The sequence below is a fragment of the Fusarium pseudograminearum genome, chromosome 3 (genome assembly GCF_000303195.2).
Source record: "Fusarium pseudograminearum CS3096 chromosome 3, whole genome shotgun sequence".
In the NCBI taxonomy this organism is placed as follows: domain Eukaryota; kingdom Fungi; phylum Ascomycota; class Sordariomycetes; order Hypocreales; family Nectriaceae; genus Fusarium; species Fusarium pseudograminearum.
The window spans coordinates 4,930,563-4,956,143 of record NC_031953.1 but is presented as its reverse complement, the minus strand read 5'-3'; the positions used below and the strand labels follow the sequence as shown (position 1 = coordinate 4,956,143).

At 49.7% G+C, this 25,581-nt stretch overlaps 6 protein-coding genes across 6 annotated transcripts, besides 1 other annotated feature; 4 read left to right on the top strand and 2 right to left on the bottom strand.

The window, feature by feature from the left end:
* Positions 1 to 980: 980 nt before the first annotated feature.
* FPSE_01006 (uncharacterized protein) lies at positions 981 to 2,624 on the bottom strand (the record flags this gene model as incomplete). The annotated part of the gene is made up of 4 exons (XM_009254126.1): positions 981 to 1,971; positions 2,037 to 2,401; positions 2,460 to 2,510; positions 2,577 to 2,624. The coding sequence occupies 4 exons, from the start codon at positions 2,622 to 2,624 to the stop codon at positions 981 to 983; spliced, it is 1,455 nt and encodes a 484-aa protein (XP_009252401.1).
* Positions 2,625 to 10,064: 7,440 nt separating this feature from the next.
* Positions 10,065 to 10,112: a microsatellite.
* Positions 10,113 to 12,587: 2,475 nt separating this feature from the next.
* FPSE_01005 (uncharacterized protein) lies at positions 12,588 to 15,598 on the top strand (the record flags this gene model as incomplete). Its single annotated transcript, XM_009254125.1, has 8 exons — positions 12,588 to 12,747; positions 12,799 to 13,002; positions 13,052 to 13,134; positions 13,195 to 13,374; positions 13,428 to 13,520; positions 13,574 to 13,730; positions 13,786 to 14,030; positions 14,084 to 15,598. 8 exons carry the CDS (start codon positions 12,588 to 12,590, stop codon positions 15,596 to 15,598), a joined length of 2,637 nt encoding a protein of 878 aa, XP_009252400.1.
* Positions 15,599 to 16,387: 789 nt separating this feature from the next.
* On the top strand, positions 16,388 to 17,835 carry FPSE_01004 (uncharacterized protein; the record flags this gene model as incomplete). Its single annotated transcript, XM_009254124.1, has 5 exons — positions 16,388 to 16,393; positions 16,458 to 16,543; positions 16,648 to 16,804; positions 16,857 to 17,530; positions 17,583 to 17,835. 5 exons carry the CDS (start codon positions 16,388 to 16,390, stop codon positions 17,833 to 17,835), a joined length of 1,176 nt encoding a protein of 391 aa, XP_009252399.1.
* Positions 17,836 to 18,639: 804 nt separating this feature from the next.
* Positions 18,640 to 19,162, top strand: FPSE_01003 (uncharacterized protein; the record flags this gene model as incomplete). Its single annotated transcript, XM_009254123.1, has 2 exons — positions 18,640 to 18,868; positions 18,918 to 19,162. The coding sequence occupies 2 exons, from the start codon at positions 18,640 to 18,642 to the stop codon at positions 19,160 to 19,162; spliced, it is 474 nt and encodes a 157-aa protein (XP_009252398.1).
* Positions 19,163 to 19,841: 679 nt separating this feature from the next.
* FPSE_01002 (uncharacterized protein) lies at positions 19,842 to 21,230 on the bottom strand (the record flags this gene model as incomplete). Its single annotated transcript, XM_009254122.1, has 1 exon — positions 19,842 to 21,230. One exon carries the CDS (start codon positions 21,228 to 21,230, stop codon positions 19,842 to 19,844), a length of 1,389 nt encoding a protein of 462 aa, XP_009252397.1.
* A 1,649-nt stretch (positions 21,231 to 22,879) lies between these two features.
* FPSE_01001 (uncharacterized protein) lies at positions 22,880 to 25,078 on the top strand (the record flags this gene model as incomplete). Its single annotated transcript, XM_009254121.1, has 3 exons — positions 22,880 to 22,894; positions 23,366 to 23,663; positions 23,736 to 25,078. The coding sequence occupies 3 exons, from the start codon at positions 22,880 to 22,882 to the stop codon at positions 25,076 to 25,078; spliced, it is 1,656 nt and encodes a 551-aa protein (XP_009252396.1).
* Between the last annotated feature and the right edge of the window lie 503 nt (positions 25,079 to 25,581).

Below are 25,581 nucleotides of genomic sequence, written 5' to 3'. Positions count from 1 at the left end.
CATGCACGATACACAACATCACTCGACTTCACCAGTATCCAACACGGTGTGACATACGAACGGATTTCTTCATCGTGGTTTGGACAAATCAAAAGCAAACAGGCATGCGGGTGGAATGGCTCTCTCAATGATTAGCCGGTGTATGGGAGGGCTCTCACGGTATTGATAATATGAATGGAGGTACAATTAGTTGATGGGTTAAAAGCCTGTCTCTCCAGCTATGGAGGCGGATCCTGGAAGGCTGTTGTGCCTCGTATATAGGGATTGCCTTGTCGTTATCATTTTTCTTCTTTTCTTTAGACGCGATGTGATGGATGAATGGGAAGACGAACCGTGATGGATGAGATGGCCGGTGCTTGGATTGTTGGGGTAGGAATGGAACCGACGATTGGGAAGCAATAAAACGGAAATGGTCGATTGTTGGGCGATTCAAGTTTCAATGTGGAGGTCCGGATCATGGGCGAATGTGCTTACTATCAGAACCTGTAGGCAACGTAATAAGCTTTGAACAATAATCCATGGTTTCGAACATTGATCCAAATACGTGACAAAACTGCAGAGGCAAGGAACAAAGTCGTTTCAGACATTTAACCAGTGGTTGTATTTTAACTGTCTGCTACCCCCTAACGGAGTGCTGTTTCTGACTTGACTCGACACCATACCACATAGATGTGATATCGAAAAAGCCAGAGAGAAGATCAAATGATCTTCTAGATATCATAAAGTAACCCAACTCCCACACCATCTTTTTCCAGCGGATCCATCTTGTTGAAGGATGCTCACACATATCCCGATCTGAAATAAAATTCCTTTCCCAAAACTAAAAAAAACTAGGTATTTGCGCCGTGATGAAATGCATGCTTGTTGAACGTTTCGCCATTTGCCTCATCCATGTTAAATGCGTCTCCATGCTAAGGCATCACATCATGTTGAGAGATGGATGGCCTATGAAAGAGCAGTAGAATCTAGTGCCGAGCATCTTAGATGCTGGCGTCCAGACGCCAACCCTCAACGGGGAGAGGGAAGGCGCTGCACCAAGAAGCAATCTCCTTTCGGAAATCGTTGATCTTCTGGACCTCGCCGCTGGCAACGCGGGCCTTGAAGTCCTTGAGCTTGTTTGCTTCCTTGGGGAGGGCAGCCTGCTCCTCCTTGCAGATCTTGATGGCCTCGTCGATGAACTTGCCAACACGCTCAAACTCCTTCTCGCCGAAACCACGAGAAGTCATGGCGGGGGTACCGATGCGGATACCGCAAGGAGTAAGGGCAGACTTGTCACCGGGGATGGAGTTCTTGTTGCAAGCAATGTTGATCTGCTCGAGAACGGCTTCAACACGGGCACCGTCAAGGTTGTGCTGGCGGAGGTCAATGAGGACCATGTGGCTGTCAGTTCCGTCAGAGACGAGCTTGTGGCCGAGAGCCTTGAAGGTGTTCTCCAGAGTCTTGGCGTTGGAGACAACCTTCTCCTGGTAGGCCTTGAAGTCGGGGCTGGCAGCCTGCTTCAGGGCAACAGCTAGGGCAGTGATGGTGTGGTTGTGAGGACCACCCTGGTGACCAGGGAAAACGGAGAAGTTGATGGGGTTCTCAAGGTCGTAGAGAGTCTCCTTGCCAGTCTTGGCATCGACGGAGCGGACACCCTTGCGGAAGAAGATCATGGCACCACGGGGACCACGGAGGGACTTGTGGGTGGTGGTGGTAACGATATCGGCGTACTTGAAGGGGGTGGGGATGACCTCAGCGGCGATAAGACCAGAGATGTGAGCCATATCGACAACGAGGTAAGCACCGACGGAGTCGGCGATCTTGCGCATGCGCTCGTAGTCGATGAGACGGCAGTAGGCAGAGGTACCGGCGACCAGGACCTTGGGGCGGTAGAGGATAGCGTTCTTCTGGAGGGTGTCGTAGTCAATGATGCCGGTGTCAAGGTCGACACGGTAGGGCATGGTCTCGAAGTAAGTAGAGACAGCAGAGATCCTGTTGTCAATTGTTAGCATACTGTGTATTTGAGATCGTAACTGAGCTTGGCTCTGCGAACTCACTTTCTAGCGGGAGTCTGGTAACCGTGGCTAAGATGGCCACCGTGGGGGAGGTCAAGACCCATGAGACGACCGTGAGGAGGCATGATAGCCTGGTAGACCTGGAGGTTGGCGGGAGATCCAGAAAGGCACTGGACGTTGACACCCCACTTCTCAGAGTCGAGGTGGAAGGCCTCGAGGGCACGACGCTGGCAGAGAAGCTCGATCTGGTCGATATGCTGGTTGCCACCGTAGTAACGAGCACCGGGGTAACCCTCAGAGTACTTGTTGGACATGGGAGAACCAAGGGCGTCGAAGACGGCACGGGAGGTGATGTTCTCGGAGGCGATGAGGACGATGGACTCGCGCTGGCGCTGGATCTCATCCTTCTGTAATGGGTGTAAGTGACTGCCAGAGGTTCAAGGCACTCGATTGAGCACAACGTACCATGATGGAGGCGACCTCGGGGTCGGAGTCGAGGAGAGACTTCTCGAGCATCTGGAAAAAGTGTGAGTCAATTGATCTATCAATGCCCTCGAGGGGCGATAGCAGGGGATAGCTTACCTCCTTGTGCGACTCGGAGAGCGCATACTCGGCGTTTGTGGGAGACATTGTGAAGTTTGGTTGGGTGTAGATGTGAAAAGAAACAGGTGATATGTTCCTTTAGAGGTGGGTGAGTGAGTGAGGAGGAAGAGGGAAAGGGGAAAGCATGTGGGAGGGAACGGATAGAAGTAGGTAATAAGTAGTAGTTGGGCTGACTGTCAAGGTCCCTCTTTGCTGGAGTGATCAACCAAAGAAAATTTTGCCTTTCTGTTGCTGTACGGGTTCCGAAGACGGCCACCAGAAGGTACAAGGGAGGAGCTAAGGTAGCGGCTGCGGCAAAAAAGCTCACCTGTGCCGAGAACAAACCTTAGCCTGAGCCTCAAAGGGTGAATGAGGGTGAGTTGGCGGGGTCAAGGTTGCGATTTTTGGAGGTGCGGGGTACTGTCATTGGTGGTTCTGTAATAACGTGCTAAAACTCTATGAGTCTAGGTACCCATTCTTCCGTGGATCCATGCTCGTCATTGGCCTCCATCTCCACTTGTCGATTGAGCTGGGACAGTGTGGTGCTACCCTGAAGACGGATTCATGGAACATGATCTTGTTCTTTTTTTGCCTCTCTAGATTTTACCATGACTCTTGAACCTTTGAATCTAATTGATCTAAACTCGATCGTGTGGCCAATGTTTCCAATTGTATGAATCGTAGATCATGCCGGGTCAATTGACTGGAGATGTCCAATGGTGAGGTGTCTTTCTGTACCTTGGTACATTGCATCCCAGGATTGCTTGCTTGTAAGTGGCCCAGTGACTCAACAACCACTCTACATCATTCCCTGTACCACCCGAATCACCTCCATCATCAATCAACCCAACATCCAAACATGACCTCTATGAATTCCGAAATACGTGGAATACCGAAATACGACAAAACTCCGTCTACACATTGACGAATTCTCCCGGTGTTTTGGTGATGCTCGCGGCGAGATCTCCCGCAAAAACCGATCACGTTTCTCCAACTTCAACACGAAGTGGCCAACGTTGAGAGACAACGTTTAGACATGAAAGAAATAGAGTTCCAAGACATATAGTCGCAACATTAGTACTCAGATAATAATAACACATCAATCTCCAGCTATTTCCTGGCCCCCGATTCGCCAAGAGAAATCTCTTCTTGTACACTGTTAGATTCGCCCTCCGCCATCGAATTGGGCTACTGGCTCACGTAGCGATGTCGGTGTGGCTCAGTTGGTTAGAGCGTTGGTCTCATAGTACATCTGCTTTCAGATTGACATGACTTGATTAAACATCAGGGCTATCCAAAGGTCGAGGGTGAGCCTCTCCACCGACATTCCCTTTTGCTGTTCTGCCAGATTTGTTGATGGCGATCATGTTTTTTTATGTGGTGATATTCTCCGAAGTCCCACTCGAGAAGACCGTGGAGAATGTTGCCATAGTCGATACATAGTTCAAGGTTTACCGCGTAGCCGACAGGGACTAAAAGAAGACCAGACGAAAATACTAATGATCCCTTAGGTTTAATATGCACTAAACCTGGTCTGATGTTTTTATCAGTTGCTAAATCAGTACCGGTTTTATGTAGCCGACGCCTGGCTCATTCCCATTTAATCAAAGTACCAAGCTGGAATTTCGAGATATTGTTTCATCTTGGTAGACGCACTCTTCCTTTTTGAGTAAATTGATATGTAATGATGGAATTGGCGGGCGAAGCTTTGTTGATTCTTCACAGCTATTTGACCCGATATCGAGCAGCTGCAGTTGCAAAGCACTCTGCCAGTCAGCTTTGCACCACATTCTTGTTAGGTCCCAAATTGATGCCGCCTGCTACCAAGAAATCAGGCTTGTCCTGATGTCGACCGGTCGGTGTGGCTCAGTTGGTTAGAGCGTTGGTCTCATATCGTTCGATTGTTTCGACAAAGTATGACTTGGTTAGAAACCAGGGTAATCCAAAGGTCGAGAGTTCGAGCCTCTCCACCGACATTGTCTTTTTGCAACTTGTAATGCTTGTCTTTTTTTATCCTTTCTCCAGGAAGGCTCCAAGAGTCACAATGGACGATTTCTCATGTTGGTAAAGTTGAAGGCAGCCTTGGTGATCCTTGAGTAACACATTTTGGGTCTTGGAAGCGCAAAGCTCCCTTTTTGAGAGTAAACAGTTGAGGGACTTGAAAGCGGTGGTTAAAAACTGCAACTCCCTTCCTTATAGCATCGAGTCAGTATAACAGTTATTAACGAGATGCTTGATATAGTAGAGAGTTGCCCGAGTGTAGCTTCATCCATGACTTACTACTCGGACTGTGATCACCATTAGAATGCGCACTTATCATGACCCTGTATAAACCAACTGTTATTGATATGAGCACAGAAGAATACTTGTAAGGTTGTGGTGCCGAATAGCCATTCAAGGTCGACATTCCACTCGAGACAATGGCCGCTAAAAGTCAGAACACGCAACTTAGTGGTAAAGTGTAACAAAGCCCAGAACAGTTACTAGCTATGAGAAGCTCAGTGTTGTTTGTTTTTTATCGGGGACATAATTCACTATACCATCACCTCAGTATCCGATGGTGACCAAAGTACTAGAATTTCACGAAACCAAGTACCAACAGAAACCTCTTAATATACGACTTTGATAGTACAGTTCGGGATTGGCCATAAAGTCATGGGCGCCAATCAACGCTCATCAACAAAGCTACTTATCGCGTTTACAACAGAGAAACTCACAACTAGATCGAATGCCAGCATCTCAGCCAGTAGACGGGTCGACGGCCACGTTTCACCACACCACGCCTGATCCCCCTCTCCAGTCTCAGAATAATCGCAACTGTTTGTTCCACGACTGTGGACCACGACACCAAGTCAACATGACTGTGACCAGGCGGCTTTGCTTGCAGGTGAGACAAAGGGACGGTATGCGCTCCTCACTTGGTGTATGTGCAACGGAGCAAGGCAAGGGAATCTAGCTTTCCCTGGTGTGGTGCTGTGCTGTACTGTGCGGCTGCTTTGGAGCAAACCGGCTAGGGAGTTCTTTCATCCTGACTCGAGGGATGCTCAGGTAACAATTGATTGTGGCGCGTGATATTTATGTAGGACTTGGTATTCGTGGTCGGAATGTGATTGACACTTGATGCCACAACAGTTGGCGATATGAGACCCTACTAATCCAGGACGGGATGATAACAGACTTGTTCCAGGGACTGACTGTCACTGTCTCAAGCGGGCGGTGGCCCGGCATAGCAAGCGATTTGACTGCGCTAAACTGAAACCTTGTCGAATATCATTCTAGAAGAATTGAGTCTTGGGGGATTGGTATGACTAACAAAGCGTTGTTGCCCTTTAGTTAAGTTTCTCTTGGCTCTGCTAAACTTGTTTAACCAAGTATGTAACAACAAGGAGGAAAGTTCAGGTATATATTGCCATTTATTAGTGGAAACAACTATATGTTAGTTTCAGATATAGTTAGGCTACTATACGAATAGTAACGTAAGTGATATGCTATTGGCAGCATGCGTTCATTGCAGCGGTGGTCACATGACTCTGATTGCCTACATTGAACCTCAAGGGTTAAAGAGATTATGTTCTCCAGTGCTAATGCTCCCTGACGTCCACTCTAATTAGGAGGTACGTACTCTGTGCAAAGAGTATCGACGACAGAAACGACCCTCATCGTGTTGTGGGCCGGTAGTTGGCTTGTGGAATTGATTCCCTATTTTCATCGGGTCGTCAGTTTTGCGTTAGCCGCAGCGGACCCCTTATGCTTGGAGAGTTCTGGAGCCAAGTCGGTAATAAACGGATCTAGAACCACTTGGCCTTGATCTGTCCACGTAATCGAGTCGGAGGGAGCTTCGGCACCAACAGAGATTCAATAGCACTCGAGTCCTTCTGTGCAGAGCACCAGAGTTTATAATAAGTAACACAAAATGTATGGGATTGGAGGTTGGGGGCCCGACCAACGGGACCAGGGCTAACAGAGGCTTGGTCCGAGAAAAGCAGCTGGCGCGATCTGTGGGTGGAGAGATCATACTGTAGATAGATCCTAGGCGACCCGACTTGGAATATTAAACGGTCTCCTCTGCTTTCCCTGCAGTTCACCCCCGTGTCCTGCAGGGCTCAAGCAGACTAACGAGCAGCTACGTAAATGCAGCAATAAGGTAAATTTTAGGGTCATGACCATGAAGCAGACTATACTACAAATGATGTCAACTAATCGATCATAATTTGAAACGTTGGCTTGGCTTCTGTTAAAGATACGATAATTGGGGTTTTTTCCCCCTCCTTCCTCCAAGAATCTCTATGTATTCTTCAGCTCAGTTGCTAATACAAAGGTCCACATCACAACCAGTCTTGGCAATATTTCCGGTTAACGAGTGGCCTGCGGAGATTCGGGCCGGAGCGACTTAACTCCCTCTCACTTGACGCGAGATGTTTATTTATGTCATGGTAAATGATTGATACCACCACGACTGGTGACAGGATATCTGCAGAATTCTGGGTGTCAAATCTGACACATGCCAAGATTGTGCAACTCGCAGTAGCCCTCCTGCTAGGGATTGGACTCACAAAATACGATGCGCAGCCAACAAAGCGGAAAAAGAAAAAGGATAAGAAAAAAGCAAAGTGTAGCAGACTATAGTCTGCATTGATGAGCGTTTGTGATGGTGTCGTGCGCGCGGCACAGTGCAGGCAGGCAGGTGGGAAACAAAAAAAAAATAGGGACTTGAAGCAATCCAGACGAAATTATTAGACCACTCTTAGGCTACACAAGCACTAAGAATGATCTAACATTTATGCTGACTACTAAATCAGTCACGGTTTTTATGCAACCCGCCTGGCAGGGTTAGTCTGGAGCTGTTCCAAGCCAATAACATTACGGGGGTGTGAAGAGAGCTGGAGGCTGTACATGCATACTCTACCCTGTACGTGTCTGCCTGTACAAGGTACTGTAGATCCCTCATCGACAGGCAGTCTTTATCTGGGAGGCCCAGGAGATCGCGATGGCATGCGAAAAGCGCTTGTATCACTGTCACTGTCACTGTCACGGTACTACCTTCGGAGAACGGCAGTAGAAGCTGGTTCTTGCTGCAAGGTGCTTGCTTAATTGAATGAGTCTGCACGTAGCCTTGTTTGGGGAGATGCAGTTAAATACTGGATGCTGTGCTATATACCTACCGTAGTTGAGTGGCCCTCGAGTCTGATATTTCTGTCAACCTCGACTATTTATGTATGGACACAGTAGCAAGTAGTTGGGCATTTTTTACCATCTGCCTACTAATATTATAGAAAGAGATGCTTGACCATCATAGCACCTCTTGTGTGTCGTGTTACGCAGCTTTTAGCACGATATGTTCCCATGTAGTATGGGATCTGGTTTGTTTGGGCATGTACTGTATGTACGTGGTAGCAATCGGCATGCAGTTACACTGCATACAGAAAAGTGTTTGTGGAATGAGGTTGTGCGGAAACCACGATAGCGACATTTACCTGGTGCTGCGCGAGCTAGGGTATCCTTGAGATTGTGTATTATACATCAGACAACTCATCATCTACCTAAAATAGCCATCAGTTCTTATTGTTTCGGCTTTTGATGGTAATAGCGACGTTGTCGAATTCGCTAGTTGACCCGGGCCAAGTTAAGCTTCAGGGTATATAGCACGGTTAGTTGGAGAGAGACAACCGTTTGGCCACAATCGCTAGGTATTCAATGTACGTTGTGCTTGATTAAGCTTTCCTCTCAGTCCTGTCTATAGTCTTATGTATTGTGTAATAGTACAGGACTGAGCGATATCAACAGTCTTCTGCCAAATAACATATGCAAGTGATAGATCTATGCCATATCATTGAGGCTGTCTATGAATTGCTGCCTCTTTCCATGAACGTTATCGCTAGCCTTGGTGCAAACAAACTATTAATTACAGTGCCTGTCCACCATACGACACCCAAGCCACAGACAAAAGCCTCAATTCTAACTGACAGACTCGTGGAATCTTAGTAGTGAGCTCCGGTTGAGATCTGCAAGAAAGAGCACCAAGATACGTACAGTTGTGAATGTCTTACCTAATCGTTCCTCCCAACCCCTGCTTTTCCAATTCCATTTCCCCTAGGCAGGCGAGGAGGAGGGCTAGGAGGGAAAAAAAACACTGCAGGCCAGCCGACGCACCATCCATCATCATCATCTTCTTGTCCCCATTGTTTCTCCACTGCACAGCTTCTGGCTCCTGGCTTCTGGCTCTTCAACCCCCCTGCCAGATTACAAGACACACGCCCCCTTGGTCTTTCTTTTCCCCCGGGGAGCTGTCTCTCACCCCTTACTGTTAGGATGCCCCACCTTTTCTTGTCATCTCCCGTCCCCCATCTGCATCGTCACGCCCAGCCCAAGCTCAGACAGCCCCAGCTTAGTTGGACTAGAGACGAGCGAGCCCTGTCCTGGTCTATGTGCAGACCAGAGACAGGGACCCATCTTTGATCCTATCGCTTGAATTGCTTTCCTACCCGTGGATACCCAGATACCCTGGGTTCATTTTGCCAATAAACGAGCCTCACCTAACGATCCCGCTCTGGGCCTCCTTGCTACCTTCTCTTTTCTGCTGGTCACTAGATCGTCCATCCCACAATATGGGACCATGTTGTTTTGAACTGTTGTTATCATTCGCGGTTGGCCGTTGCAAGCTCATTCATTCTTACTAAACGGCAGATATGGGGGGTCAAAACGCTTCTCTAGTCTAATAACTATTCTTACATATACCTTTGTAATCTCATCTCGTACTATGTACTGTAAATAAACTTGTGTGTGTTCCAACGAGGCTTCTCGGATGCATCCCCAGACCGCCCACCAAAGACCAACAAGCGCGCTGCAGTGAATTGCATCACCTCACCTAATCCGACCACATGTAGGTAGCGGAGAAGCTGTGCGTCTACCGATTGGCCTCTACAGCGTCTGTCCAGTTCCCTCTTGTTTCGGGCTAGCCACCTAACCCAGCCAGCCAAGCCCAGCCCAGCCAGGCAGAGAGAAAGTAACCCAACCCAAGCACCAAGCACCACCAAGCATTTTGACTGTTTCCCTTTTTAGCAACGTCCGCCCTGCGCGAGCGGCTGAACCATTTCGACGGACCGCATTGGCCTTCTTTTCTTCTTCCTTCGACCCTAGGAGATCCCGTGATGCCAGGTTAATATGTACGTGAACCTTTTGGCTTTTGCTTGTTGTAACGTGGACAGCTGGGAACTTTTTTTTATTTAGATAGACTCGAACTGATTGTCGAGCATTAAAATCTCCCGGACAGCCCTGTGACTGTTTGTTAAAACTACCATCGATTGAAATCAATGTCTCGTCGTAACGACATACAGCCGGGATTTTCTCCATCTCGACAACGTTTGCCTATAAGACTGCAGCGGAGAGAACCTAATCTCGGATATAAGGTGTAAGTGCATATGTGCAGGGACTGTGCATAACTGTCGCAGCAGGCTGCGATCCTTCGAACAATTGAACAAAGACCAGATTTCGTATCGCATCGCATCACATTATGTCACATCACATCACATCGTGTTGGTTGCTGGTTTGGTTGGTGACATGAACTTAGGTCATTGTAAAAGTTCCCGCCAGAGGATAACAGCCTTGACAGGGCAATGGAATGGCGCTATAAATCCTTTGGCTTGGGCCCGGGAACCCCCTTTTCCCTTCCCGCTCGGTCGCTCGCTCGTTTGTTTCTCTGAGATGGTCTAGGGCGATGATGGTGGTCCCGGGTCCCCCCTCCCCTAGGCCCCATCCCACTCACCAGGGCCAGGCCGTTTCGGAGCATGGCATAGACTCGGCTTGTTTTGGTTTTGGCTTTGACTTTGATTGCTGACTGTACAAAGAGAATGGCCCGAAACACGTGGATGGCTTCCGGAACAGCTTAGCGGCGACTCCGGCGAGCGGTGAAAAGATTAACCATTCCTGTTTCCTGGTCGAGCCACCACCGCCTCGATCTGGAGAGCCACAGTGTCATCTGGCCTACCGCCTACCGACCTCCTCTTCCTGCGTGTATCATCATCATCCCTCAACGGGGATTGTGCCGTAGTCACACAGTTCGTTTGTTCCTTGTCCCCATTATCTCCTGGTCACTGTTTCTCGTTAATCTGTGTCTGATACATATGTAATGTACTTGATGATATCACGTATATATGTGCTTACTTATTGGACCTCGACCACTTTCATACAACACTCATTTCTCCAGGGTCTAGCAGTATCACTCACTGCCTACATAATTACCTGAATGTCGCTTCTTGGTATCATCCGAAAGGAACATGATCCTAAACTCGTGGTTGTTCCCATCAGGGACAGCAAATGTAGATCGAGGTCTCCATTGCATTACAACCCTATCACGCTGCTGCCGTTGTCTCACCTCCATCCCTAACCTCAATTGTCATACCCTGACAGGGCAGCATCACTCATCACAGTACGTACCTCGACGAGCATCTTGGCGCACATTTCAGATGCGCCACATAGAGATGGGGGACGTGCACGCGTTGCTGGATTTAATCGGTATCGTTTCGCTTGGCACCCCGAGATGAACACCACACACCACCGCAGCATCGGTGCGTGCGCGACTTTGCTCGCTTCTTGCCAGTTGCTGGCTGGCATGTTTGTTGACAGCCCTTCTGTCATGTCAGTTCCACGCATGCTGCAACATCTAGTTCTGTCACAGGACAGGAGCAGACCTACCTGTCTACCGCCCTGACAGCTCGACTAATTGAGACGTTAATGGGTACAGTAGCCTTTTGCACACTGAACCCTCTTTATGACGTTTGTTCATCCGCCCCCTCTGCGATCGGCGTTAAGATGCACCGAAAAGTGTTGCGGCCGGCCGCGATGCAAGAGGCTGAATGATATTGTATAACATGACCAGCGAAGAGGGATGTGTGAGATGTATTGGACGCAGTTTGTTTTTGTATGGATGAAAGTAAGAAAGGATGGATAGATGGGACGGTAAATGAAACTTTGAATGAGTAAATAAGACAATTAATTCGGCATGGTGAAAACCCAGAATCTCATATAACCGATTCAACTCGTCGATCACTACCACTGTAGAGGTGCCCGCGAGTCTTGGGGCGGAGTGGAGGCTCTGAACCTATGCCCCCTTCTGTTGAAGCTTGCGGAACGCGCCACTGATCCGTCGCAGATGCCAGACTGCAGTGGAAGACAGGGACCTCGATGCTCCATAATTATCTCATACAGACAGACCTTACCTTAATGGAACTGCAAGATAGGTACGTACCTGATGTGGGGCGTGCCCGTAAACCGCCGCCACCAGTGAAGGTTGCCCTGGCCTGTCCTGTCCGGCCCTGTAGCGTAGCCCCAGTGGAGGAGGGTGTGATTTGCCGGGTACAGCATCGGAAACTGGGAGTCTGAGTCTGAGGTGTGAGTTAACCTTGAGCGCGCGTGCGTTGAGTTAGGGTGGGGCGTGCGAGTTAGAGTCCAGTCAGTGTGGGTGGGTTTTATGCTCCATTCCACTCTACGCCGGCCGTGCGCTTAATATGCCCGCTACTCGTGGGTTAGGTGAGTTTGGATCAATCGGTTTGGTTTGCTCTCACGTCCTTTCTCCCCATCCCATCACATCCTGTCTGTACTCCTCACTTTCTTCACCTGCACCGCATTCCATGTCCGCGAAAGGCCTCATCCGTCGCGCCTTGGGTTTGTCTTGTATCTCATCATCAAACCACTAACGGCACTTACGCCTCGAATTGACCATTCCCTGCGTAAGCTTGTTATTTCGTCACCCCATCCTTAGCTGCGGCTCTGTCGTCGCCGTTTTATTTCGCCATCTCGCCCTTGTTACCCGTTAGTTCGGCAGGTGCAGTGACTGTTGTCATCAACCCATCACGAACCCTCGAGCAGCAGCAACGGCAGAAGCCACCCAGCTTCTGATTCACGACCGCGAAACCCTCCAAGCCTCTGCTATTAATTCGACTTCGCGTCTGTCGCACATCAGCCGTCGACCCCCCTGCTGTAGCAGCTCCATCACCGCCCCAACTGCCGACCACCATGGCGAACCATCACGCGTCGCCAACCATGATGCAGATGCAGCAGCATCAAGGCCAGGTGCCTCCACCTCCACCACCTCCTCCGCCCGGAGTTCAGCCCGCACACTTTGCGCCGTCACATCAGATCGCTGCTATGAACGAGGCTGTTTGGTTGCAGATAGGTTGGTTGTCGCGTCGCGTTCGCAAACCAACATGAACTGACATGTGTTTAGGGAGCTACTCTGAAGTCCTGCGCAACCCGGACGAGGCCATGCAGGCTTACGAGCGCGCGCTTCAGGCAAACCCCAGTTCGACACAGGCCATGAACGCAATTGGTGTTTTGCTCAAGGGTCGCGAAGCTTTCGAGAAGGCACTGGAATTCTTCCGCGCCATCGTGCAACTGGATCAGAACAACGGTGAAGCCTGGGGCAATCTAGGTATGTGTGCCGACTCGATGCGACGATGCATCGCTGACTGGTGTTTCAGGACATTGTTACTTGATGACAGAAAATTTGCAAAAGGCCTACGACGCTTATCAACAGGCATTGGTCAACCTGAGGGATCCCAAGGTAAGGATGATTACATGTAACCTGATCGATGAGAACGTAGTCACTGATCGCGTAACTTAGGACCCCATGCTTTGGTATGGCATCGGTATATTGTATGACCGTTATGGAAGTTACGACTATGCCGAGGAGGCTTTCTCTCAAGTTATGAACATCCAGCCCGATTTCGAAAAGGCCAACGAGATTTACTTCCGACTCGGTATAATATACAAGCAACAAAACAAGTGGAATCAGAGTCTAGATGTAAGTTTCCTTGTCTCGTGCCCACTTTTGATGTGCGCGGCTCACACCTTTAGTGTTTTAAATACATCGTCAATTCCCCTCCCGGGCCCTTGACTCAAGAGGATATTTGGTTTCAAATTGGCCACGTCCACGAACAACAAAAAGATGTAAGTAACAAACGGTGCCGGACACTGCCTTGCTGTATCTAACCCGTCCCTAGTTCGACAGTGCCAAGGCGGCTTATCAACGTGTGTTGGACCATTCCCCGAACCACGCCAAGGTTCTTCAACAACTCGGTTGGTTACATCACCAGCAAAGCAACACCTATGAGAGCCAAGATCGCGCAATCCAATACTTGGAGAAATCGGTTAACGCAGGTACGATATATCAGTCGAAACCATACATCACTAATTATACTAACACATGGATTAGATAATCAGGATGCGCAGAGTTGGTATCTCCTAGGTCGATGCTACATGTCGCAACAAAAGTATCCCAAAGCCTATGAGGCATACCAGCAAGCTGTGTACAGGGATGGAAAGAACCCCACCTTCTGGTGCTCCATTGGAGTGCTTTACTACCAGATCAACCAGTACAGAGATGCCCTCGACGCTTACTCCAGGGCTATTAGACTTAATCCGTACATCTCTGAGGTCTGGTATGATCTTGGAACATTGGTATGTCTTGCCAGTCAAATACTTGCCCTGCGCCGTGTGTTAACTTGTTATAGTATGAGAGTTGTAACAACCAAATCACTGATGCCTTGGATGCCTACCAACGAGCAGCTGAGCTTGATCCTAACAACCCTCACATCAAGGCAAGACTACAGCTTCTTCGTTCTGGCGGCACAAACGGAGGCCCTCCTCCTACAGCTCCTCAACCCGCCGATGTTCACCCTCAAGCTTACCAGGCAGCTGGCCCCGTCGGTCCTCAATGGGGAGGATCAACCCAACAGCCACCGGCTGCTGGTCCACCACCGCCACCACAGGGCCCAGGAGAAAACTGGGCAGGCAGACTCTCCAACATCAACCCCCCTCCTCAGCCACCAAACCCCTATGAAGCCCGAGGTGCTGAGCAATTCCGTGGACCAGCACCACCACTGCGGCAACCAAGCCCTCAACAAGAGCAGCTTCGCCAACCCTACAACGATCCTGGTCGAGGCGGCCCACGCCGTGGCCAAACACCCCCTCCTCCCCCTCCTCCTGGCCATCAGTACTCTCAACCGCCTCATGCACCCCCCCAGGCTCAACCCTCTGCCCCGCCCTCGGAGCGCCGCGTCGCAAATCCTAGTTGGGTTGGAGCAGCGCCTTCAGCTTCGGCATCAGCGCCTCCATCGAACAACATCAACGGCCCCAACGGCCCTAACGGCCCTAACGGTATGGCGCCTTTCCGACCTACCAACAGCCCTCGCCCTGATGGCCGACCCGTCCACGACAACCGCATGCCTTCACCCAAGTCGGCTTATCCTCAGCACCAAGCGCCTCCACTATACAACCAGCACCCCGAGATGTCTACCCCTGGTAACGAGAATGGACCCCCAGGACCAGCCGGTCCACCTCCACCACCTCCCCCGCCTGCTGTGGCGGAAGCTGCCATGCAAAGGATGGATGACAGGCCGCCTTCGGTTGGACCCAAGAGGATGCGAGAGTGGGAGGAGGAATCTACTGCCAAGAAGCAAGCCATCGAAGAGAACCGAGTTCGTCTCGATGACGGTCGTCACCGAAGAATGTCTACACCTCCTCGGGACAACTACCGCCGCAACTCATCTGAAGCTCGGCGTCCTGAGGAAGTTCGCCGGCCTGAGGAGTCGCGTCGTGAAGAGCCTCGTCGACCTGAATCAGCTCCTCGTCATGCCGTCGAGAGCTACCATCCTTCTGATGCTGCTCATCACCCACCTAGTCATACTTCAGGTCCTAGCCATCTGCCTCCAATGCAGCAAGGACCCCCAACCCCCATGTCCGGAGTCGTTCACGAGAAGCCACCAGTTGTGGCAACCCCTAAGGAGGAGCGCCCACCCAGTCTTGAGCATGCCCCTCCTGTTCGCACAGCTCCTGTTTCCGAGCCTGAACGAGCAGCCAGAAAGATGGAAGTTGACGAGGACTACGACGACAGTGGAGAAGATGAGAAGAAGACTGCCGTTGTCACTAATGGTTCTGGTCCTAGCTCCGCCGCTGGAGACGCTAAGACATCAACTCCTGCGAACGCTGGTGTAAACGGAATTTCCGCCGCCCCAAAAGTTGAATGAGTTGTAATTTGACTTGCCGCTTGTTCGTCATGAGTTGAAGACTTTTTATTATTATTACCTGCGTCGTCTAGTCTTGTGTTTTTCTTGTATACCACCATTTCTACTACCAGGGGCACGGGTTTCTTTTGTGCGGATGGGGAGGCTCGAGAGACAATTCAAAACCGAGGGTCATGCCGGGGTTATGGTCTTTGTTGTTTATTTTGGCTACGACGTCACCGGCGAACAAGATCATTATGCATATTTAATTTCCTAACTCGAATCAATAAAAACTCAGTTGTATCCGTCTCTACTCTCTCTGCCTTGACTTGATAATAATGTGCTAAAGGACGTGAAAATCCGCAAACCTTATCATTGATACGCTAAGCCTCAAATCGGATCAAGGACAGTTTCAACTTGATAGAGAGCAATGCTTATGGTAAAAAATTCACACTCATCAGCGAGGAATTGGACAGTCATCAGGCATGATATCTGAGAAGTATCAGCCTGGGGCATCTCCACGGAATGAGAAAGACTACTGAGGTATAAGACTGAATGGCCCATCAACGTCCAAAACCGAGTCACGTGAAGTCAATGAGGGCTCTTTTTCGGTGAGCGCTCGGTGAGCGCTCGGTGAAGAATTTAGCAGGGTCAGACCAAGAAAAAAGCACAGACGCACGGACCACGCACGAAATTCGAACAATTCGCTTAAAATATCGCCCACATTTGATTTCCTTTATCACTTCTTCTTCTCCCAGGCTTTGTTAAACTCAGGTTCATACTAACCCCCTCAAACCACACAGCCCGCCCAAGATGAGTGTAAGTACAGCCTGTCGACGACGACAATGGCTTCAATTTGTTTGAGAGACTGACAATGTGACAGCACCGAAAGTTTGAGGCTCCCCGTCACGGCTCCCTGGCTTATCTGCCCAGGAAGCGCGCTGCTCGTCACCGTGGAAAGGTCAAGTCGTGAGTATTTTCTGGTCCACCAAGATGGAGAAAACTATAAAAAAATTCTCTTGGGCAATATCTCCCAGCAGCAATGGCAATAGCTAACGTGTTGGGACCAATAGCTTCCCCAAGGATGACCACAAGAAGCCCGTCCACCTGACTGCCGCTATGGGTTACAAGGCCGGTATGACCACCATCGTCCGTGACCTCGACCGACCTGGCGCCAAGGCCAACAAGAAGGAAATTGTTGAGGCTGTGACGATCGTTGATACCCCTCCTGTACGAGCAATGCAGCCCGCTTGGCTATGTGCCTATGGCTAACATCTTTTAGATGATCGTTGTTGGTCTGGTTGGCTACATCGAGACCCCCCGAGGCCTGCGATCCCTCACCACCGTTTGGGCCGAGCATCTGAGCGACGAGATCAAGCGCCGATTCTACAAGAACTGGTACAAGTCCAAGAAGAAGGCTTTCACCAAGTACGCCAAGAAGCACTCCGAGAACAACGGTGCTTCCATCACCCGCGAGCTTGAGCGCATCAAGAAGTACTGCACCGTCGTCCGTGTCCTTGCCCACACCCAGATCCGAAAGACCCCTCTCAAGCAGAAGAAGGCCCACCTTATGGAGATCCAGGTCAACGGTGGCAGCATCGCCGACAAGGTCTCTTTCGGTCAGGAGCTCTTCGAGAAGCCCGTCGATGTTTCCAGCATCTTCGAGCAGGACGAGATGATTGACGTCGTCGCCGTCACCAAGGGTCACGGTTTCAACGGTGTCACTGCCCGTTGGGGTACCAAGAAGCTTCCTCGCAAGACCCACAAGGGTCTCCGAAAGGTCGCTTGTATTGGTGCTTGGCATCCTTCCCACGTCCAGTGGACTGTTGCCCGTGCCGGTCAGATGGGTTACCATCACCGAACCTCGGTCAACCACAAGATCTACCGTATTGGTAAGGGCGACGCTGACGACAACGCCGCCACCGAGATCGATGTTACCAAGAAGACCATCACTCCGTACGTAACTCCTGCTCTATGCCTTGCTAATCGACTCGCTAACATATCACAGTCTTGGTGGTTTCGTCCGCTACGGTGAGGTCAAGAACGACTTCGTCATGCTCAAGGGTTCCATCCCTGGTGTCAAGAAGCGTGTCATGACCCTCCGAAAGACCATGTTCCCCCAGACCTCCCGAAGGGCCCTCGAGAAGGTCAGCCTCAAGTGGATCGACACCTCGTCCGAGTTTGGACACGGTGCTTTCCAGACCCCTGCCGAGAAGAAGCAGTACCAGGGTACTCTCAAGAAGGACCTTGCCTCCGCTTAAAGCGGCAGCTTGTTTCTTTCTGTGTCTTAACCAATCATTCCATTGCATCGGTGTCAAGGGTTGGTTCGTTACGCCTCGCGTTTGGGCTGGGTCAGGTATGAACTGGCATGGAGCATAAAAAAAGTCCAGCTAGAAGAGGGATGGTGATCAAAAATTCTAACGAGATTCCCAATGTTAATATGACTCTACCTTGGCCGTCCCGTGATACGTTTCGTGACTTTGTGTTGTTGATGTCTCTTTGCCGTAACGAACTCTGCGATGCCGTAGTAAAGGTTTTCTGTCTTTGATCAAGTCCAAAATATGAAAATTTTCCAGTATTTCTCTTGTCGTCGGCTTCGTGAGAACAAGTAACAGAACTACTGTCCTTTCTTCTCTATTTCGTAATATGCTTGAATCGTTACCTGATCCCCTCACTACAGACGTTCCTAGTCTCTTAAAACATAATCAGTTTAACACTATTATGCTCATTGTTAGTTTACTGCTAGACACTTGGATCATCAATTCATTTTCAGTTTGTCGTCGATCTAATCGTTCTGGTTGGCTGAGTCACCCCTGCTGTGAATCTTGACCCTGACGTCACCCCGCATTCCAAACTTGCACCCGCACCCGCACCCGCATGCGCATGCATTCGTGCTTGTCTTGACACCTGACATCTCTCCCTCCCAAATGCCATTCAGTACCCCTCTCAGACGCTTCACCAACCTGAGTCTCGGCTCTCTTCTTCGCAAACAAGATATCCTCCCGCGAACAGCAAATCTCTCCCGACCTTTACAGAGACTAATCAGCATCTCGCGACCCCTCAAGATGTCCAACGACGACGACTACATGGCCTTCTTGAACAAGGCAAACCAGGATACTGGCGCAGGTGCATCTACACAGGCCAAGACAGTATTCAAGGCAAAAGATCAAGGCGCTGAGGTGCCCAAGCCTATCGTCGATGTGTGCAAAAAGATCGTCTACACATCTGACGCAGACGAGCCCTTCGAAGAGGTGTCTCTCAAGTGGCAGGGCAAGAATGGTCTACCCACAGAGAGTAAGTGAACCAACATTTATCATGAAAGCCGCAACTAACATGATTAAAGCCGAATTTGCCAAGCTCATCGACCACTCCTCTCCCGAGTCGGCAGAGATCCAGATCCTCGACCCTCTGAGCTGGGACTCTCATGGCAAGTACACCGACGTCATCGAAGCCGTTCGCGAAGCCTCTCAGGGCAACGATGTGCGCGTTTACCAAGTAACGAGAGACTCTACAAGAATCGAATATTGGGTTATTTCGCACGCCGATGGAAAGCTCATTGGTGCCAAGGCCCTCTCTGTTGAGAGCTAAGCTGTGTTTTTCTGGAAATCTTGCCTATTCTGAGCGTTTGAAATGGAATATTATGATGAGAATGACGAAATGTGCTACAGTGGGATGCTGTCTATTTTATTGATAAGAAATCAATGCCGGCCGATGTTGTGGGCTTGAATCTAAGAATATAAATACATCAGGAAACATTACTCTCCACTCCACTATGAATATTGGCTTATAGGGAGAGATACAGACGCCCTTTTGATTGAACGTCTCGAGCAGAATGATAGTTCGCAACGTATCCAAGATTTAATTAGTAATGGGTATGAAGCTTTCAGATACAGTCGATCAGGACGCTGGTTTCACTATCCCTCTGATTCTCTTGGTGGCTGCTGGGCCTGTTGTACACCTGGGTTTTTCTGGGTAACACCAAGGCAAGAAGAATGGAAAGGAAATCAAGACCTCCAAGTCCGAGAGGTTGCAACTGCATCCACGACAAAAAGTGCCTGGTTGTCACGATAGAGAACACATCCCGCTTTGTTCATTTGCTTTTATTCATTTCTCATAAGTACTCTCCGTGAGCACGGTATCATGATGTCCCAACTCCCTAAAAAGCCCAAAAAAAGAAGAATACAATCGGTTCGACCAAACGTTGAAAACTGGTCAGCGAATACAATAAGTACATAGAATCAAAATATCCAACCTGCCCCAAGCCAGCTCATTCTGCACGTAGCATGTCTGGCGGCACTGGTGAATCCCTTTTCAGACTGAAGCCGCCAACATTGCTATCTGGCAGGAGAAGCCTATCTGAACTTTCGCTATCATCGTGCTGAGCGATCGGTGTCTTGATGTCTAGATCCATCTCTGCAGTGGTATAGCGAGTTTCTTCTGGTATTGTGAGACAGCTGCTCGTATCGGACATCTCGACATCGTTGTTCTCAGATAGAATGCTGTCCAATCTTTCGAACCTATCTGTGCTCGGTGTTGGCATTGTGAGAAAAGTGAAGGGAGGAGACCTGATGGCAGTCACAGGTGTCTTGATTTCATCAGCATCCCTGGACTTGGCTGCCTCAGCCCTCAAAGCCGCGATGGACCCTCCCACATGCTCATCATCTTCTTCTTCCTGTCCGATTGTCCACACCCAACGGCGCTTCTTTTCCCTTTTCTTTCGCTTCGAAATACCCCTTGGTCCTGCAGGAGACATGGGCGAACTAGGCGTACTCGGAACACCTAGGCCTGTCATTCGACGACGCATATCTTCAAAAGGTCCGGGTGTCTGCCCGCCATCCTGGATCTCGTTGGGCATGAACGCGAGAGCAAGGTCAATGGCATTTTGGGGCTGTGGAGGGACGCAGGGGGGAGAGTGAGGCGAGGCTTCTTCCACAAGCAAGTCAATGTGAGACTTTGTGTACTTGTTTGTAACAATCTCCTGGGTCAGAGGGTTGTTGTAACACACTCGTCGATTTGCCTTGTCTTGCAGACGTCGTGACTGCCGCCTGGGTGAAGGTGGAGGAATGGCAGTAGGCGGTGGAAGGGGCGAGTTGCGCAAGATGCTGTGAAGTGAGCGAGGATGTGTGTAGGGTGCTTGTGTGGCCAGTTCCGCCAGAGATGTTGGGCGAGTAAGCGTGCGTTTCTCGACATGTAAGTGAGATTTGTGGACCGGAGCCGCTGAGATATCAGCAGGCGAGAAACTAAAGGCTTTGCTGGTGTGGGAATCGACAGGTCCAGCAGAAAGGGGAGGTGTAGCTGTCATAGTGCTGGGGTAGTTGATTTCTAGCCCTGGGTGTGGCGACGGCGCTGTATCAGATGACGGAGTCTCAGGATAAGAAGCGACATAGGGAGTAACAACTCTATGTTTTGGGTCCTGACGTTCCACGGGAGTTTCAAGACTGAATGCCTGGAGGGTGTTGATGGCGGTGATAGGCTCAGGCAGGGACGGAGCAGCTCTTTCGATGGTGGTGACATAGACATTGGATAACGTATTAAAGGCAGTTGGGTCCTTCGGGTCAACTGCATAACTCCTTGATGACCTTGTGGCTGGGCTACATGATGTCTTGATCTGGAGGGAGAGCCGTGGCTTCTTGAGAGGAGCTTGAGAAGAGGCCATGATGTTGGCCAGACCTGGTTGATGGATGGGCCAAGGTGACTGATATACCAAACACTTGAGGGTAGAGATGAGCTGCTAGATTGCCCTCACACTGTTGCAGGTGGTTGGGTCTATGAACCAACAGGCAAGCAATGTCGAACAGGTCTAGCCGAAGACGCTGTTACCGAGAGACCGGAACCGTCAGGGATCAGTAAATTGATATAATGTCAAAACGCAGAAACAACACGAGCAAACAAACCAGAAACGAGGACATTGCGTCTATATAGGATGATAGACATTGAGACATGCATCGCACTGGGTCAATTGTGGGCGGGGAGACAGAACCAGGGTAATCGTCCTTTCTTTGAACCCAGTCCTCGGACCTAGACAAGCGCCCCTAACCATGCATGCAGTGTGATAATCCTCTATGGTGTAGACGCGGAAGCTGGGGGGTTGAGGAGGATTTAGCCCTGGAAACTCTGACCTGAGGGAAGGGTACCGAATGGGTGGGTATGTCACTGAGGTGTGGTGTGGTTGGTTCGTCACAGCAACTTGTGGAAAACGTTAGAGGCGCAAGCGCCCAGGTAGAAGTGTGATCCTGGTAAGCTTCCAACCAAGTCCAATCACGCGGCTAACAGATCGGCTCTTTCACTCGCGCTGGCGTCTATGCAAGAGGGTTGTTATTGTTCCCCTCTCGCAGTAGGTAGTGGGATCGTGGTTGAAGGGTTAAGAAGGGCTGATGGTGGACGTCTGTTGTCATAGTTTGTTTTTCTTCTGCTTGCAAGGACAAAGCCGATCATGCTAAGGTGGACAATGGTTCCGCGATAGTAGTTTGTTAAGCAAAGAACTAACGCCGGTGGAGACTCTGCTCAGCCATGTTCTAAGCCATGATCTAGACAAGGCCAGTCCTCGTTCTCGAAGCCTCAGCCATGTTCTTTGAAATTACATTCATTTAGAGCTGACAAAGGCGAGTGTATTCCTAGAACAATCACGCAAGGACCACAAGGAGTTCTCAATAACAACTCAAATTGCGGTAAGCACAATCTGTCTGTCGCGATGCACGTCTTTCCAAGCTGGGAGTTGATGTGATTGGAGGGACCAGACAACCTTCTTGTAGCGAATCAAGCCCTCACTTGGGCGGCTACAGCTCAACTGTGGATGGTCGAAACGGGCGTGGTGATGTTTGCGCAACAGGGGTCACAGCGGGGGATCAGAGTGATGTTAACTGGAGATGGTCGAGAGTCAGAAACGAAGTCGGGGTAAAGTAGGAGTGACTGGGCCACAGGTATCAATTCGTCCTGCGGGTTTAGAGGAATTTTCGTGATGTCCAGCCGAGCATCGCGTCTATCGTCTCGTACAAAGCAAGGGTGAGGTATTGGCGTTTGCAGGAGGATCGATGACTGACATGGCATCGAGCATATCGTCTACTAACTTTACTGGCTTGCTCGCTGCGTTCAACGTCATTTTGCTCCATGCATGTCCACCGCTATATCGGATTTGTGATGGTAATTTGTTGGGCGCGCTTGTGGAGAGTTGATGCAATAACAGAGAAGTTATATCAACATTGGATGTCTCAACAGGCATACCGTCTGAAAACGCTGCTATGGTCGAAATGATTCGAGCGGTGACAGAGCTGATTGAATGTATAGCGATAGGATGAATTGGAAAATATGCAGGTTTGTGCTGTAAGTCACATCCCATACCTTCCTTCCCCATTCACAGGCAAGGACGCATCGACACCTCAGGCACAGATTGCAGCGGCCTCAGTAGGCAGACACAGGGCCTGGACTATAGCATCGTGAATGATTGAAGCGAGATAACTTCCCAAATATTACGCTTAGTACAATTCTGCTTTTTCCTTTCCTATCGATCAATCAATCGTCCACTACATGGCCAATTTTGCAATTTTGCAGCGGCGTTCTGGGAGGAATACAAGACCGACCTCAGAGTCTTCTCTCAATTCTAGACTCTTACTCCTATCCAGTCTACCTCAAACCTGAAACTTACATGTCCGCGGTCTCTTCAGACTGCCAGTCAGCGTAGAGGATGGAGCCGCCCAGCAAGAAAAGGCCTCGGCGGAATGATGACCGAATCATACTGCAATTCGTTCGTTGCAGCCATCCCATGTTCCAGCCTTTACTGACCTATCGAAAAAGGATTACGATTGTTTCTACGCGCAGGTCTTTGAGAACAAGAAACCAGAGCTCAAGAAGTTCCCTGTGGGCGTTAAGCAGAAGAATTGCCTGGCAACATGCAACTACAACGCTCGTGCCCGTGGTCTCACAAAGCTCATGTCCGTTTCCGAAGCCAAACGCAAGTGCCCAGAGCTCGTCCTTGTAGACGGTGAAGATCTCACACCCTTTCGTGACATGAGCAAGACATTATTCAACTTTTTCAAATCCTTCTCTTGGAATAATAAGGCCGAGCGTTTAGGATTTGATGAGGTTTTCATGGGTATGTCGTTGTGCTGCATATACCCCGTACCTAATTCAGATTCGTATACTGACCAGGCTTACCACCTTGTAGACGTAACAGACATCATTGAATACAACCTTGCCTGCCTGAATCTGGAGTTTTTGGAAAATTCTTTCTTTTTCCTTTCTAAAAATGACCCTGAACGGGGTTTCCAGTGCGATCTAACGAGCGTCGCGGGCTGTGTTGAGGGCACAGCCTCTCCAACCCCTGACACAAAAGAACCGGCTTATTTGCGCCTCGTATTAGGATCTCATCTTGCCCAGTTCCTACGACTTCAAGTGGAAGAAAAGCACGGCTTTACCTCCACCTGCGGCATCTCAACTAACAAGATGCTTAGCAAGCTTGTGGGTAGCAAGAATAAGCCTCGCAATCAAACAACGCTACTAGCGACTACCGAGGACGAGGTGATTGCCTTCGTAGACACCCATAAGCTGCGAAAGATACCTGGGCTAGGATTCAAGACTGTTCACGCGCTAGGAACCCATGCCGGCGCTGACATGAGTAAAGGCATCTCTGAAATTCCTGAGTTGAGTGATAACCCCGTTACCGTCGCCGATGTTCGCCTCCATCCCAGTATCTCGCCCTCAACTATAGAGACTCTATTGATGGGACCTGGAGCAGAGAAGGGGGTAGGTACACGAATCTGGGGCCTTCTCCACGGAGTTGATGGAACTGAGGTAAAGGAAGCCAGTGACGTGCCTAGTCAGATTAGCATCGAGGATACTTACAAGGGCTTGGATGCCATAACACAAATTACAGAAGAACTCCACAAGCTGTCTTGTTCTCTTATTCGCAGAATGAGAATAGACCTTCTTGTGACTGAGCCTGGAACAGACACTCAGGGAGCACAAAAATGGATTGCTCGACCCAAGACTTTGCGCTTGTCACTCAGGTCTTGGGCATATTTGCACTCAGCGCAAGGCCAGGCATATGGTCGAGTCTCTCGCTCGGGACCCTTGCCAAACTATGTGTTTGGCTTCAAGAATGACATAGAATATATCGCAGAAAAGCTCGTCTCTGATGCCCTGCTACCGTTGTTACGACGCTTATCGCCTGAAAGGGGGCAGCGGTGGAATTTGCAGATGCTCAATATCTGTGTGGCAAATATGGTATTTGGTGCAGCGGATGACAAAACGGGAGTGGGCAGGGACATTTCTGTCATGTTTAAACGTCAGGATGAAGTGCTGAAGCCTTTTCAGATAAAAGAAGAACAAGACGTTGGACAGGGCGAAGAGCATGAACACCCTGTGTCAGAAGGCGAGGATGAGGATGGCGAAGACGACGACGATGATTGGTATATAGGGGATAATGCATCATGTCCTCTCTGCGGAAATTCTATCCCGATGTTCGCTGTACCAGCACACCAAAGATATCATGAAATGGAAGGATCTTGACATTTGTCTGCTGTGAACCACACGAATCCGATAGCCGTGCTTTCTGATGGAATCAGGGGCTCCTGTCTTTAGCATATGCCCAAGTAAAATATCAACAGTGAAGCTTCTGGTAATATTCTGAAGCGGGAAACAGACGAATTCTATCCATCACCACCTATTTGGTGAAATACCCGCACGGCCCATATCGTGCTCACCGATGGCTCGACCGAGATATGGTCACACAACACTCTGGTTTGTACATGGATTAGCCACGATGTACCGGGCAGCAAAGCCGAAGTAACTTGCGTCACGATCAAGAGCTTCATTGTCCAGGTTGGGTCAGGATGATGACCATAGAGCTGGAATTGCACTTTCTGCTGCACTAACCACTGATTGATTGCACTCAAAAACCTGCAAGCCAGATGTGTGGTTGGACTCCTGATATTTCTTCCAATTTCTCTGGAACCCAACATTGAACGTCTTCCCGGTTCAAGTAACACGGCGTTACGGAGTCGTAGCCCCTC